This window comes from Bos indicus, chromosome 21, assembly GCF_029378745.1.
Source record: "Bos indicus isolate NIAB-ARS_2022 breed Sahiwal x Tharparkar chromosome 21, NIAB-ARS_B.indTharparkar_mat_pri_1.0, whole genome shotgun sequence".
Taxonomy (NCBI): Eukaryota; Metazoa; Chordata; class Mammalia; order Artiodactyla; family Bovidae; genus Bos; species Bos indicus.
The window spans coordinates 23,342,364-23,359,129 of record NC_091780.1 but is presented as its reverse complement, the minus strand read 5'-3'; the positions used below and the strand labels follow the sequence as shown (position 1 = coordinate 23,359,129).

Sequence of the window (16,766 nt, the reverse complement as noted above, 5' to 3'; positions counted from 1 at the left end):
TATCTACATCATTATTTTAATACTTGCCAATACTGAGTTGACATTATTGTGATTTATTTAAATGATTCTGTTTTGGTAGAAATAGGTTAACTTCAATTTTCTGTCAATAGAGATAATGCTGTGGTGAACCTTCTTAGAGTACATGCATCTTTGCATAATTTATTCTTTCAAATCTTTTGCTTTTGATGTTTTATTTGCATCCAATATTTTTGGCATATAGATACTTGGCAGTAACAATGTTTTTTAAAATAAAATTTTGATTAAGGTTTAAAAAAGCAATAGATGTCAAATTCTAAGATCAAATCACCACATGCAGACTTTTAAAGGAAATGGTCCAGAACTCTGCACCAATGGAAAAAAATTAAAAGGGATCAGAGTGAAGAAGAGAGGGTGACTGGGAGGGAGACTAGTGGAGCAATTTTTCTGGAGAGAGCTGTGGTTGGACTGGCGGGGCAGGGGCGGTATTGGAAATCCTACCCTCTACCCCTAAGCCCTGTGAGGGGTCTTCAAAAACAGGACCCTTCAGAGAGTTTGCTGTATTTCCTGCAGGTGGCCAGAGGAAAGAGGCTGTATTTCCTGGCAGTTCTGGTGGCTGAGCTGGTGGAGTGGCTGCATTGGAAGTGTCTGCATCCCAGAGTTTGCCAGGACCAAGGATGGAGCCTGCATCCCAAGATCCAAATGTGGGCCAGCTGGACCACTGAGCCAGCAAGGAGGTACCTGGATCCTGCCTGAGAGAACCAGCTGCATGGGTGAGGAGACCTCATTTGAGGAATCTTAGGGGTGGCCCCTCAGAGCCTGGAGGAGGAGTACAAGGGACCCCCTGAAATAGAGGGGTTCTCAGCCTGGCGGTGGGAACTCCAGGGGAGAGCATCATGGGTTCCCAGAGGTGTAGAAAAGCTCAGAGTGATCTGAGTGTCTGCCCCAGAGAAGCAGAAGCTAGCATCCACCCTCGGCGGCATTAGCTCAGATAGGTGCTGCCTTATCACGTTATCGCCTCCTGCCCCTGGCGAACAAACCAGCAGCTTTGGGAGGAGGTACAGGGAGAAAAAGCAGATTTCTAGCTGCAGAGGCCTCAGCTGGGGAACGGAGATTTTGATGCTGGCCAAACTAATTTTGTGTGTTGTGCTAGATGCTAAGTCACCTTAGTCATGTCCTACTCTTTGCAACCCTGTGGACTGTAGCCCACCAGGCTCCTCTGTCCATGGGATTTTCCAGGCAAGAATACTTCAGGGGGTTGCCATTCCTTCCTCCAGGGGATCTTCCCAACCCAGGGACTGATCTCACGACTCTTACATCTCCTCCATCTGCATTGGCAGGCAGGTTCTTTTCCACTAGTGCCGCCTGAAAAGTCCAAACTAACTTTGACTTTTTAATTAACATATTGGACTGTACCTTCTGTTACTGAATGGAGACTATGCCTTCAAATGACCCTAGGACTGTGTTACCTAAGAGGGAGCAGGAAGTCCCCGGTGTGCTGGATTTTTATCCTGAGAGGAGAATACATGAGTAAATGTTCAAGGAATTGTGGGAGAAAAAAATTAAGTTGTGTTTGATTACCTTCGGAGTTGCGCTTGTTGAAAAGACTCTGGGTAAGGCCCCTCAGGCCAGGTGGATACCTGGGGGCTCCCAGAAGTCCTCTTCCTCTTTGTGGCCTGCAGCCAGCCTCCTGCCCTTGCTGTGACAGCCCTCCACCCTCTATACATGACTAGACATCTGAATCCCCTCCATGGAGGCACCAGACTCCAGTCCCCACGGTAATGGAAGTAATTCAGGGGACAGCATGTAACTTCTGCTGGTGACACTTGAGCGGTCAGCAGTGGGCAGGTCTATATTTGGGCTTTCACTCATGGCAGGCCTGTTGCTATTTGCAGCCGGAGCCAGCTCATGTTACCATCACCTTCACCACTTGTAGAACTGTGGCTAAAACGGGCAGGGGCAGCTTGCTGGGCACGCAGAGGTCACCAGGAGGGAAAGCCTGCTGAACGCGAATGCAGTTTCTAGCAGTTACCACAGCCTCCAAGTTAAAAGAAGACTTTATGGATCCTTAACTTAGCAGGCAAGTTTTTGTGTAGTCATTCTTCTAATGCAAAATGTTTACTAGAAACCCAGTAACTTAGTGCCACAATGTCTTCCTTTAGGTGGGAAGAGATGTCGTCTTAAATCGCAGATGTGTGTACATTGCAGTAAACAATGTGAACGTTTCCTGTGCCTTCTTATAGCAAGGATTCAAGAATGTGGCCTCAGTACAGGGCGTGAAAGCCTCAGATGCAGACAGAGAGAAGCTAGTGGTTCTTGCAGGGTGTCCTTAGGGTATTTTTAGTGTAGGGGTCCATTTGTCAGAACAGTTTGGAACCTTGAATGTGGATACCATTTGGCTATGGTATCAGGTTGATAAATACCTTTTATTTTAATCTGCATGTGTATGCTGCCAAACCATAATTTTAAGCTTTGATTCAAATACTGAAAAACAGCATCATAATCACTTTTTACTTGTTATGCATCCCCCTCCTCCCTTAGAAACTTTTCAGGTGTAGGCTGTGCAGATTTGAACCATCTTGCAAAACTGTACCGCTGGGCACTTCCTGGTGGTCCAATGGTTAAGCCTCTGTGCTCCCAATGTAGGGAAGGGTGCAGGGGACGCAGGTTGAATCCTTGCTTGAGGAACTAAGATCCCACCTGCCACACTGCCAGAATTAAAAACAAAAAACAAAAACACTGTACAGCTAACACTTTAAAGCAGGTTTCTTTAGCCTCGACTCAGAAATTGCCAAGAGATACATGGGTGAGCTTCTCAAATTGTACACAAAATTATATCTGTGCCCTTATCGGCTACTCTTGGGGAAAGAATTCACAGCTTTCAGTGGATTCTCAGGGATATCCATGACCCATAAAAGGTTAAAAGACTTGTTTTTATCGGGAATTTTTCTAATTAAAGTGCAGGAACACACCTCCTATGTAAGACTTAGGCAAAAGTCTCTTTTTTTAACTACAGATCAATTGCATAGACTGGAAGCTACCCAACTAATGTATTTTTTTAACATTTACTTAATTTATTTATTCATTTGGCTGTGCCAGGTCTTAGTTGTGGCACGTGGGACCTAGTGCCCCAACAAGGGATCTAACCTGGGCCCCTGCATTGGGAGTCCAGAGTCTTAGCCACTGGACCACCACGGAAATCCCTAATGTATTTTTATAAATTATGATTTATTACTGTATTTCTCTGAGCCTTGGTTTTACACTTATCAAATGACAATTTAGTGTTAATATTCCCCTCTCCCCCAGTTCTGAATATTTTGTTAAGAAATGGAAAGAGTCTAGATATTAAGGGGAAAAGTGAATGTAACTGTGGGGTGTGTCACAATATTTCTCCTTTTGCTGCCAAGCTCCCAAACCAGTTTGTGCTGGTTCATTCAAAGGACGAAAGCTGGTGTGGAAGAACTCCTCCTCCTTCTTTTTTTTTTAATTGTTGCTGTATTTCCCATATAATACTTTTATTTATTTATTTGGTTCTTTAAAAAGTTTTTTTAATTGGAGGAGAATTGCTTTGTGTATATGTATATATACATATATGTGTATATACATCCCTCTTCTCCTGAGCCTCCCCCCACCCATCCCCATTCCACGCCTCTCGGTCCTCACAGCGCCACGCTGAGCTCCTTACGTTACACAGCAGCTTCCTGTGAGTCACCTGTTTCACACACAGTAGTGTATATGTGTCACTGCTAATCTCCAGATTCATCCCATGCTCTTCTTCCGGCCATGTTCACAAGTCCATTCTCTACGTCTTCATCTCTGTTCCTGCCCTGCAAATAGTTTCATCAGTACCATTTTTCTAGATTCCATATATATGTGTTAATATATAGTATTTGTCTTTCTGACCTACTTCACTCTGTATAAGAGACTCTAGGTTCATCCACCTCAGTTCAACTGACTGAAATTCTTTCCCTTTAATGGCTGCATAATTTTCCATTGTATGTGTGTGTGTGTTTCTTTACACATTCATCCATTGATGGACATGTCGTGACTATTGTGAAGAAAGCTACAATGAACATGAGTGCAGATATCTCTTCAAGATTATGACTTCATTTCCTTTGGATCCATACATGGAAATGGGATTGCTGGATGGTATGATAGTTTTATTTTTAATTTTTGGAGGAGCCTCCATACTGTTTTTCATAGTGGCTACACTACACTCAGACCAACAGTGGACAAGAATCCCCCGTTTTCCACATCCTTATCCACACTTCAGTTCAGTTCACTCACTCAGTGGTGTCGGACCCATGGACTGCAGCATGCCAGGCTTGCCTGTCCATCACCAACTCCCAAAGCTCAATCAAACGCATGTCCATCAAGTTGGTGATGCCATCCAACCATCTCATCCTCTGTCGTCCCCTTCTCCTCCTGCCTTCAATCTTTCCCAGCATCAGGGTCTTTTCCAATGAGTCAGTCCTTCTCATCAGGTGGCCAAAGTATTAGGGCTTCAGCTTCAGTCCTAACAATGAATATTCAGGACTGATTTCCTTAGGATTGACTGGTTTGATCTCCTTGCAGTCCAAGGGACTCTCAAGAATCTTCTCCAGCACCACAGCTCAAAAGCATCAGTCTTCGGCGCTCAACTTTCTTTATGGTCCAATTCTCACGTCCATACATGACTACTGGAAAAACCAGAGCTTTGACTAGACGGAGCTTTGTTGGCAATGTAATGTCTCTGCTTTTTAATATGCTGTCTAGATTGGTCATAGCTTTTCTTCCAAGAAGCAAGAGCCTTTTAATTTCATGGCTGCAATCACCATCTGCAGTGATTCTGGAGCCCCAAAAAGTAAAGTCTATCACTGTTTCCATTGTTTCCCCATTTATTTGCCACGAAATGATGGGACCAGATGCCATGATCTTAGTTTTCTGAATGTTGAGCTTCAAGCCAACTTTTTCACTCTTCTCTTTCACTTTCATCAAGAGGCTTTTTAGTTCCTCTTCACTTTCTGCCATAAGGGTGGTGTCATCTGCATATCTGAGGTTATTGATATTTCTCCTGGAAATCTTGATTCCAGCTTGTGCTTCATGCAGCCCAGCATTTCACATGATGTACTCTGCATATAAGTTAAATAAGCAGGGTGACAATACACAGCCTTGACATACTTCTTTCCTGATTTGGAATCAGTCTGTTGTTCCATATCTGTTTCTAACTGTTGCTTCTTGACCTGCATACAGATTTCTCAGGAGGCAGGTAAGGTGGTCTGGTATTCCCATCTTTTTCAGAATTTTCCACAGTTTGTTGTGATCCACACAGTCAAAGACTTTGGCATAGTCAATAAAGCAGAAGTAGATGTTTTTCTGAAACTCTTCTTTTTAGATGATCCAGCAGACGTTGGCAATTTGATCTCTGGTTCCTCTGCCTTTTCTAAATTCAGCTTGAACATATGGAAGTTCTCAGTTCACGTGCTGTTGGAGCTTCGTTTGGAGAATTTTTAACTTTACTAGTGTGTGAAATGAGTGCAGTTGTGTGGTAGTTTGAACATTCTTTGGCATTGCCTTTCTTTGGGAATGGAATGAAAACTGACCTTTTCCAGGCCTGTGGCCACTACTGAGTTTTCCAGATTTGCTGGCATATTGAATGCAGCATTTTCACAGCGTCATATTTTAGGATTTGAAATAGCTCAACTGGAATTCCATCACCTCCGCTAGCTTTGTTCGTAGTGATGCTTCCTAAGGCCCACTTGACTTAATATTCCAGGATGTCTGGCTCTAGATGAGTGATCACACCATCGTGGTTATCTGGGTCATGAAAATCTTTTTTTGTATAATTCTTCTGTGTATTCTTGCCACCTCTTCTTAATATCTTCTGCTTCTGTTAGGTCCATACCATTTCTGTACTTTATTGCACCATCTTTGCATGAAATGTTCCTTTGGTATCTCTAATTTTCTTGAAGACATCTCTAGTATTTCCCATCCTATTGTTTTCCTCTATTTCTTTACATTGATCACTGAGGAAGGCTTTCGTCTCTCTCCTTGCTATTCTTTGGAACTCTGCATTCAGATGGGTGTCTCTTTCCTTTTCTCCTTTGCCGTTAGCTTCTCTTCTTTTCCCAGCTATTTGGAAGGCCTCCTCAGACAACCATTTTGCCTTTTTGCATTTCTTTTTCTTGGGGATGGTCTTGATCACTGTGTCACTTATCTCTTGTCTTTTTTATAATAGCCATGCTAAGATGTAAGATTTAAGGTGAAATTCTATTTAAGTCTTCTGCCCAACTTTAAATCAAATTATTGGGGGATTTTTGCTGTTGGATTGTATGAGTTCCTTCTACGTTTTAGAAATTAACTCCTTATCATATAGATAGTTTCCAAATATATTCTCCCATTCCGTAGGTTGCCTTTTCATTTTATTGATTGTTTCTTTTCCTGGGCAAAAGCCTTTTAGTTTGATGTAGTCCCACTTGTTTATTTTTGCTTTTGTTGCTGGTGCTTTTGGTGTGTATGTGGAAATTTCCCCCTATGTATTCTTCTAGGGCTTCTGTGGTTTTAGTTCTTACATTTAAGTCTTTAATCCATTTTGAGTTTATTTTGATGAGTGGCATAAGATAGGGGTCAGGATTCATTCTTTTACATGTGATTATCCAGTTTCCCCAGCACTACTTATTGAAGAGTCTATCCCTTCACACAATGGAATAATCCTGCTTAGTTACACAGACACACAGGAGAGTGGAGGCAGTACCTAGAGCCCCTTCGGACAGCAGACTCTGATTGCTTTGTTGACCATATAATGAATGTGGGGACCTAGGATGGATCGTAATCCAGGGAGAAGGCAAAGCAGTGCTTCCATAGTTGTACGACCCCGTTGGCCTTGTTGTTTAGTCGCTAAGTCATGTTCAACTGTTTGCGACCCCATAGACGGTAGGCTCCTCTGTCCATGGGATTTCCCAGGCAAGAATACTGTAGTTGGTTCCCATTCCCTTCTCCAGGAGATCCTCCTGACCCAGGGATCGAACTCTTGTCTCCTGCATTGGCAGGTGGATTCTTTACCATTGAGCTACCAGGGAAGCCCCTCACTCTTTGACTTTGGGGACATTTTAAGGGAAACCCTGGCTAAAGTAGTCCCTGGCAATGAACATGCTACCCAGGAAGAATGAGCAATCCTTTGGGTCTGGGGTGTGTGTGTGTGTGTGTGTGTGTGTGTGTGTGTGTGTGTGTATGTCCCTAGCTTTTGTTTCTGTTGGGATACAGACTTATCATGAGATGTGTCCTGCTTCACTTGACGCATCCGTACAACAGGCTGTGTTGATGAGGACATTCCAGGACCATCCAGCCGGTCTAGTAGTAAGCAGGGTTCTTAGCAGCAACCCCAAAGAATATCCAGGCTCTCGCCGTCTTCATAAGTCCTGGATGCTGGGCTTGGGAACAAAGCACTAGTCCCAGAGCCTCTTGCTTGGTGATGCTGCCCCTGGGAGTTACCTTCATTCATCCCTTCCTCCTCCCAGGAAGTGGCCAGGTGTCCTTGGACCTAGTGGTGGACCCGCACACTGTGGAGCCCGTATCTTTTGCATCAGTCCTGCGTAGTCATTATACTCAGCCTCAGCAGACATGACTGAAGCAATGTTTACCATTCTTTTCCTAAATAAGAGTTTGGCAGCACTAGAGGATGGGACTGAAGCTTTTCTGGCCCCCAAGTGCTATGTGCCCTGTCCTGGAGTTTCAGGAGTGAAATTTCCTGATGGGGATCCAGAGCCTAGAAACCAGTTGCCTGTGTGGTATGGGGCTGGTTAGGATACCAGCATCTTTGTCCCCTAATAGCTGCTGGAAGTTACCTCTCTGTGTGGTACTGATGGAGAAGATGGAGGAACAGCATCCTATGGGCACATGAGAGTGAAGGAGGGAAGAGACAAGACCCATGGGAGCTCAGCAGGACTGCGTCCGTGTGGTTACACCCCCACTGTCCCCACCATGGTCAGAGAGGGACACTTGGTTCTTGTATTTTTGTCTTGCTGTCAGCAAAAGCCAGGGTGACACCATGGAGGGGTGTGTGAGGGGCTTCCCAGCAGGGTCATAACGATGATGACTGGGAGAGAGACATTTGGTGCAATGTCCCAGATAAAGAGGGGCTTCCCAGGTGGCTCAGTGGTAAAGAATCCACCTGCCAATTCAGGAGATGTGGGTTCAGTCCCTGAGTCAGGAAGATCCCCTGGAGGAAGAAATGGCACCCTACTTCCAGTATTGTTGCCTGGAGAATCCCATGGATAGAGGAGCCTGGAGAGCTACACAGTCCATGGGGTCGTGAAGAGTCCAACATGACTAAGCACGCACTCAGACTGTAGCCCGCCAGGCTCCTCTGTCCATGAGATTTCTCAGGCAAGAATACTGGAGTGGGGTGCCATTTCCTTCTCCAAGCGATCTTCCTGACCCAGGGATCGAATCTGCGGATTCCTACACTGGCAGGCACATTCTTTACCACTAGGGCCACCTGGGAAGCCCTGTGATTAAAAATTGTATTGATAAATTAATCCAGAAGGAAAAAAAATATTATTTTATTTTTTATTATTACTTTTTTGGAGCCATGCCATGTGGGATCTTAGTTCCCTGACCAGGGATCAAACCTGCACCCCCTGCAGTGGAAGCACAGAGTCCTAACCACTAATGCCAAGAAAGTCCTGATTGCCATTTAAATATCACATTTTCTGATGGCCTAATTGTGAAATCCAGGGACACTGCCCTGTGCTCCCTTGACTTCTCTGTGTCGTTTGCTCCTACTCACCCTTCCTTCTCCCCTGGCTCAGCTGTGATCACCTCAGGCCACCACCTGCTGGAATCTTTGCTGACTGCCTCCCTTAGCTGCTCCTCATGTGTTGGCAGTCCCCAGGCTTCCATCTGGTCCTTCTGCTCACTGTCCATGTGCTCCGGGTGATCTTGGCCACACTCACAGCTTCCATGTCCCCTGGTCTGAAAATGACTCAAAACCCTTGTCTCTGGCCTTCAGCTCTCCCCAAGCACAGGCAGAGCCCAGAGGAGGAGCCGCCTTCCTGAAAAGCCCCCATCGCCTCAGACTTGACACCCTCACGTGTTGTTCAGTCACTAAGTCGTGTCCAACTCTTTGCACCCCATGGACTGCAGCACGCCAGGTTCCCCTGTCCTTCACTATCTCCCCGTGCTTGCTCAAACTCATGTCCATCTAGTTGGTGATGCCATCCAACCATCTCATCCTCTGTCGCCCCCTTCTCCTCCTGCCCTCAGTCTTTCCCACAGGTCTTTTCCAATGAGTTGGCTCTTTGCATCAGGTGGCCAAAGTTGTCACCTCTCATTTTTCTTTTCTTTCTAGTTTTATGTGTGGTGGGACATTGACCCGGTCTCTCAAGCCACACACCTGCAGCCATCTCTGTAGACCACGCTAGGAGACAGCTGGAGGCCCAGTTGGCTCAGCAGCTGTCCAGAGAACCCACATTCTTCAGCCTCTCCGCTCTCTGGCCTTAGTGTCTATGAGGTCCTGAACTGATCCTCGGGGTCCCAGTCCCCGCCCTGGATATTCCTGCTATCAGCCTTCAGGTTCATCCTCATTTCTCAGTCTCTGCCTGCAGAGCCCAAGGATCACTTAGCTCTTCTACCCACACCCTTGGGGAAAGACTTGTCCATGCAGCCAAGGCTGCTCAGAGACACTTTGCCAGTTGGCCCAGACCTCCGTCCTCATTCCCAAGACAGCCCACCAGGCTTCTCCTGCCACCTGCCCCCACGCAGTCTGAGTTCTGTCTTGTGAGCTCATAAGACTAAGGCTAAGGGTGGTAAGGAGGAGAGGAGAGGACTGGCCCCTCCAAAAAAATATAAATAAAATATAAATTAAAAAATTTAAGAATAAAATAATATTTTTTCCTTCTGGATCAAGTTTATCAATACAATTTTTAATCACAGGGCTTCCCAGGTGGCCCTAGTGGTAAAGGGTCTGCCTGCCAGTGCAGGACACGTAAGAGATAGGGTTTGATCCCTGGGAAGATCCCCGGGAGAAGGAAATGGCGCCCCAGTGCGGTATTCTTGCCTGGGAAATCCCACGGACAGAGGAGCCTGGCAGGCTACAGTTCATGGGGTCACAAACAGCTGGACACAACTGAGCATCTGAGCACATTCACACAAGCAGTATGACATAATGCATTGTACATTTTGGCAAATAATTATTGAACAAAAGAAAAAAGTAAAATAGAAATGCATTTCCTAATAAAGTGGGTGGGACTTTCTTTAAAGTTAGTTTGTACATCCATGGATGAAGATGACATATTCTATAATGCAACAGAAATTAGTGCCAGTTGTCTTTCTATTTTTCATTTTGTAGTTGTAAGCACCAAGCAAACTTGTTCACTACAGAAGTAGATGGAAAATGAAGCTGTTTTATTATAGCAAGTCACTCAATTCTCTGAACTCTTCCCAAAGTGTATGCCAAAAATTACATAGTAATATATCATGAAAAGTCATTTTAGACCATGTATAAGATGACATTTGATTAGATCTTCCTTCAATTTTGTTGAAAGCAAAGAATTGGAAACCACTCAACTTACAAAAAATTTCCTTATCCATTCAATAAACGTCACTCACTCTTTCTACACTGATACCAATACTTCAAATTGTCCTTTCATTTAGCCCACTGGGGTTTTTTTAATTCCAAAGCAATGAAATCTCACAGTGGAATGTAATATTCAGGATGAGTGAGAGTTATAGCTCTACGTTTCTAATAAAAAGATGAAGGGCTATTATGAAAAGATCACCTGCAGGAAGCCTCGACTGCTGGCTCATTGCCAGGCTGAGCAGCTCTGGGAAAGATTAAATATTACGTTGCACATCTGGTACTCTTAAAACTATCCATGTCCATGTCCCCCTTGGAGAGCCTTAGTGTACAAATGCTGTAGTCTGCAGATCAACAGTTTAACTGCACCCTTTGGTTCTCAGTAGCTTGATTGCATCCAACTCTTAGAAACCCCATGGACTGTAGCCCACCAAGCTGCTCTGTCCATGGGATTCTCCAGGCAAGAATACTGGAGTGGGTTGCAATTTCCTTCTCCATGGATCTTCCTGACCCAGGGATCAAGCCCACATCTCCTGTGTCTCCTGCTTTGGCAGGCAGATTCTGTACTACTGAGCCACCCGGGAAGCACAACGGCAACCCTTTAGAGAAGCCCAATGTGAAAGAAAAAAAAAAAAAAAATAGAGGAGGGAGAGAAGTTTAACAAGAGGGAAAAAGCTTATTTTAGGCTGGAACAGTATAGTAGTTGTCTATTGCTGCATGTTAATTTTTTGCCAAAATTGAATAGCTTCAAACAGTAAACAAATGTTCATTGTCTTCCATGGTTCCTGAGGGCCAGGAATCTGGAAGCAGCTCAACTACAAGATTCTAGCTGAGGGTCTCTCGTGAGGCCTGGTGACCACTCTCAGTCATTCCTCCCACAGCAGTTCCCAACCTTTTTGGCACCAGGGGTGGTTTCATGGAAGACAATTTTTCCCATAAACTGGGATCGGGGGATGGTTTCAGAATGATTCAAGGGCATAGTATTTATTGTGCACTTTATTTCTTTTGTTATTACATCAGCTCCACCTCAGATCATCAGGCATTAGATCCTGGAGTGTAATGCACTTTATGCCTGTACAGTGCTTCCTACTCTTCTTTGCTCATCTGCCTGCCAATGTGGCTCACTTCTGCCTTTGTACTATGATTTAAAAAAAAAAAAATCGACAGTAACAAGTGTTGACAGGGATGTGGAGAAATCAGAGCCTTCATACAATGCTGGTAGAGATGTAAAATAATACAGCCACTTTGGAAAACCGTCTGGTATTCCTCCAATAGTTAAACAGGGAGTTACTATTTTATCCAGAAATCCCACTCCTTGGCATCTACCTACCCAAGGGAGATGAAACATATATGCACACAAAAACTTGTACATATTTTAATAGCATTATTTAGTATGGCCAAAAGGTGGAATCAACCCAAATGAAATGGGAAGTGGTGCGAATCAACAGATGACTAGATAAACAAAATATGATATATCCATACAATAGGATATTATTCAGCTCTAGTAAGAAATGAACTGTTGACATATGCTGCAACCTGGATGAACCTTGAAAACTATGCTAAGAAAGAGGCTCGTCACCAAAGACCACATACCATACAATTCCATCTATATGAAATGTCCAAACAGGAGCATCTGTAGAGATAGAAAATAAATTTGTGGTTGCTTAGGGCTAGTGGAAATGAGGGGATGTGAGTCATGATAGCTAATGAGTGCAGAGTTTCTTAATATTTATTTTATTTATTTTGCTGTGCCAAGTCTTAGTTGTAGCACATGAGATCACTGATCTTCATTGTAGCGTGTAAACCATGCAGCACGTGGGATCTAGTTTCCTGACCAGGGATCAAACCTGAGCCTGCTGCTTTGGGAGCTCAGAGTCTTAACCACTGGGCCACCGGGGATGTCCCCATAGTCTCTTTTTGAGGTAATGAAAATGGTCTAAAATTATCTGTGGAGATCATTGCTCGTTTTTGTGACTATGCTAAAAATTACTGAACTACAGCCTTTAGGCAGGTGGGTTGTTGTTTAGTCACTAAGTCATGTCCAACTCTTGTGACCCCATGGACTGTGGCCTGCCAGGCTCCTCTGTTCATGTAAACTACGTATCAATTAAAGCAAGGGGCTTCCCTGGTGACTCAGATGGTGAAGAATCTGCCTGCAATGCAGGAGACTCAGGTTCATTCCCCTGGAGGAAGATCCCCTGGAGAAGGAAAGGGCGACCCACTCCAGTATTTTTTCCTTGAGAATCCCATTGACAGAGGAGCCTGGTGGGCTACAGTCTGTGGGGTCACAAAGAGTTGGACACGACTGAGCAACAAACACTAAAGTATTACCAAAAAGTAATATAATGGCAGTTGTGTGCCAAGAAGCAAGCAGGGACTTTATAGTCCAACAGACTGTGTTAACAAGGCCTTCCAAGAAACAGGCACCAAATTAGAAGTTAGATACACACTGTTTTATTAGGGGACTATAATCTAGGGGACTAGATGAATATAAATAAAACATAGGGGACTATGTCTTATTAGGGGACTATAATTATAAATTATAATCTCACGCTGTTTTATTGTGTGAGATTATAAAGGGGAGAAAGATAGGAAAGGCTGGGGTCAGATATGGATAGAAGGAAGGAAGGTTGGAGAATCGTCCTAGCCCACCACACACTCTAGGAAAGGTCTGGCATGGCTGTCAAGGAGTCCTGCAGCCAAGGTTTGCCACCAGGGTAGTTTTGTGTCAATCAGAAATGGATCTGCCTTAGTGTCCCTGCTACGCTTTGTCATCGGATGGGAGACGCCAACAGGAAGAGTGTCCTCCATGCGAATGTGACAGTGACTTTCAGAGTGTAGCTGAAACCCCTGGTTATGGCCCCTATAAGTGGATGTCTGCAAGGCTCAGTCTCATGACCACTACACACACTCAGATTCAAATCCCAGTTCAACAACTTACTAGCCATGTGACCTTCCTTGCACAAGATACCCTCTGGGAGCCAGTTGTCTCCCAGTCTGTAAAATGGGGATAATAGTAGTGGCTACCGCACAGAAAACTGTATGTAAAATTTCTTAGCACAGGGACTTCCCTGGTGGTCCAGTGGTTCACACTTTGCACTTCCACTGCAGGGAGCACAGGTTCGATCCCTAGTCTGTGAGCTAAGATCCCACATGCCCTGTGGCTAAAAAAAATTAATTAATTGCCTAGCACAGGAGAAAATACACAGTAAGTGCTCAACATGCAGTAGCTACTACTAATATTGTATTTGCTGCTGTTATTATTATTTATTTCTAGATTTTATGCACCTCCATTAAAATAGTAGACCTCATAGTCTATATATACTGAGTACTCTGTTTATTTTACTTAGTATCATATTATAAGTCTTTCCCCAAGGTACCATTTGCTCTCCCTAACATTTTAAAGGCTACATTATATTTTACAGGGTGTACATATTCTAGTTTTGTTATGATTCTCCTAATCATTAGAGCTTTACAGTTTTTATTTTTCAGCTATTATAAAAAATTTTTGTGGTGGACATTTTTGTATAGAAATAATGTTTTCTGCTATATTTGAGATTTTTTTCTTTAGAGTCCTAGAAAAGGTCTATTAGGTTAGAAAGTATGAACTCTTTTTTATTTTTGGCTGCGCAGCTTGTGGGCTCTTAGTTCCTCCACCAAGGATCAGACCTGGCCACCTGCACTAGAAGCAGAGTCTTAACCACTGGGCCACCAGGGAAGTCCCTGAGCGGCGGGAACATCTCTAAGGCTCTTGATCCATGTTGCCACATTCACTCTCCAGAAAGGTGGGACTGTGTACATTCTAACCAACAACATATAAGAGTGTTCATTTCATGGATCCTTCCCCAGTCTTGGGGCTTGAAAGGCAAAACAGCATCTACATGTTTATTCTCTGTTATTCATACATGAGTCTATGCGCTCAGTCATGTCTGACGCTTTGCAGCCCGCCAGGCTCCTCTGTCCATTGGATTTTCCAGACAAGAATACTGGAGTGGGTTGCCATTTCCTCCTCCAGGGGATATTTCCAACCCAGGAATCAAACTCAAGTCTCCCACATCTGCTGTGTCTCCCGCATTGCAGGTGGGTTGTTCACCCACTGAGTCATTGGGGAAGCCCCTGTTACTCATAAGGATGAACTATTTTCCAAATGGTTTTCTATAGGTAACATTATATGCAAAGGAAATTATTTTGTGAATATTCCTTACTACTGAGATTTTTCTTTTCAATTAATCTACATAATTTATTTAATAATAATTGCCTGAAACACTTCCTGTTATTTTGCCTTTGGGGATTTTTAGGTTTTTAAATGTATAGAGATCATTTGTTAATCAAATCAATTTATAGTTTGTTTGTTTCGTAATTTCTCCTGTCTCTTTCAAGCTTTGGAAGTCCATGGTCCTGTAGAAAGCAAACCTTTCCTTACAGATTGTTTAAAGTGAAACTGCAACTGAGGTGCTCAGATTGTTTTTTTAAATTAATTAACTAATTATTTATTTTTGGCTGTGCTGTTTCTTCGTTGCTGTACAGGCTTTCTCTAATTGCAGCAAGTAGGGGCTACTCTCTAGTTGTGATGCACGGGTTCTCACTGGGGTGGCTTCTCGGATCATGGGCTCTGGTGCGCACGGGCTTCAGTAGTTGTGGTGTACGGGCTCGATTGCTGCTCAGCATGTGGGACCTTCCAGGATCAGATATTGAACCCGTGTCTCCTGCATTGGCATTCTACCACTGAGCCACCCAAGGAAGCCCCCAATTTATATTTTTGTTCATAATTTCTCCTGTCTCTTTTAAGCTTTGTTGTCATTGTATAGTTATCAGTCATGTCTGACTCTGCAACCCCATGGACTGTAGTGTGCCAGGCTTCCCTGTCCTTCATTATTCCCCAGGGTTTGCTCAAACTCATGTCCATTGAGTCAGTGATGCCATCCAACCATCTCATTCTCTGTCGCCCCCTTCTCCTCCTACCCTCAATCTTTTCCAGCATCAGGGTCTTTTCCAATGAGTTGGCTCTTGGCATCAGGTGGCCAAAGTATTGGAGCTTCAGGAAGTCCATCCTCCTGCAGAAAGCAAACCTTTCCTTACAGATTGTTGAAAGAGAAACTACAACTGAGCTGCTCAGATGAAATTATTTTTTTTAATGCGAATGAGTTGAGCCCAATAAAATAACCATCTACTGCAACGACCTTCTCAGAAATGGGGTTTTGTGTTCTAGGACCCAGGAGATCCACTAAGGACTGTCCAGGAAGAGTCCTCCTTGTGCAGAGGTGCTGCCTGGAGCTACAATGGAGGAGGGAGCTGGGGAGGCACCGGGGCTGGGCAGGTCTGCTGCTTCTAAGGATTTCCGCTTCTATCACATGGATCTGTATGACTCTCAAGACAGACTGCAGATCTTCCCAGAAGAGAGTACTCGGATGAGAAGAGAAGGTGTCCAAGCTGAAATGACCCATGAGCCCATGAGAGGGGGCGTGAAAGTGAAGGCTCCGAGAGACCTTGGAGAGGAAGTGGATGAACTTGTCCATCTCTATGGACTTGAAGATGATCACGAATTAGGGGATGAGTTTATTGAGGAAAACACACCCAGAATAGAGGTTTCAGAATATCCTTCTTATATGATGATGGGGAGTGAGCAGAGAGACTGGAGACCTACTGGTGAGGCGGCTCAGGGTGAGGACCTGGGCTTCATGGGGTGGGGCTCAGCAGGCCAGTGCCAGGACTTGCGGGAAGCCTACAGGTACAGCCACGGCCGTGCCAGCGAGGAGTACGAGTGCTACGTCATCCCAGAGGAGGAGGACGAGGAAGAAGCGGCTGACGTCTTCTGTGTCACTTGCAAAACTCCAATAAGAGCGTCGGAGAAGGATCAGGATGAACACAAGCAGCATGAGGTGACTCCGCTCAGTAAAGCCCTGGAGAGCGCCAAGGTAAGTAGGTCTGCTTAGGTCTTCTTTCTGTTGAGATTGTATTTGTATCTCAAGTATGTAGGTGGGAAATGAATCTAAAATGCCTTCTATGAAAGAGAGAGAGAAAACATAGTGTTAATGTCTTCTTGGGATCCTCTATTTGACAGGATGAAATTCACAAAAATATGTACAAGTTGGAAAAGCAAATTATTGAAATGGAAAACTTTGCAAGTCACTTAGAAGAAGTTTTCATCACGGTGGAGGTAAGAGCATGCTCAATGACTCAGATACATGCAGCCATGAGTGATTGAGTCAGCAGCTGTGTCTGGTATGAATTAGGG

General features: G+C 44.3%; 1 protein-coding gene across 4 annotated transcripts in view; it reads left to right on the top strand.

Annotated features, from left to right (window-relative positions):
• Positions 1–16,766, top strand: part of FSD2 (fibronectin type III and SPRY domain containing 2) — a 44,758-nt gene that overhangs the window by 6,191 nt on the left and 21,801 nt on the right. For 2 of the 4 annotated variants that reach the window (XM_070775198.1, XM_019983406.2), the window contains exons 2-5: positions 550–749; positions 1,872–2,056; positions 15,741–16,446; positions 16,593–16,688. In XM_070775198.1, the coding sequence (XP_070631299.1) occupies positions 15,811–16,446; positions 16,593–16,688 (732 nt within the window). In that variant the 5' untranslated portion in view covers positions 550–749; positions 1,872–2,056; positions 15,741–15,810. Of the gene's footprint in view, positions 1–549; positions 750–1,871; positions 2,057–14,164; positions 14,317–15,740; positions 16,447–16,592; positions 16,689–16,766 lie in introns of all 4 variants that reach the window. The other 2 variants (XM_070775199.1, XM_070775200.1) reach the window with 2 other exon arrangements.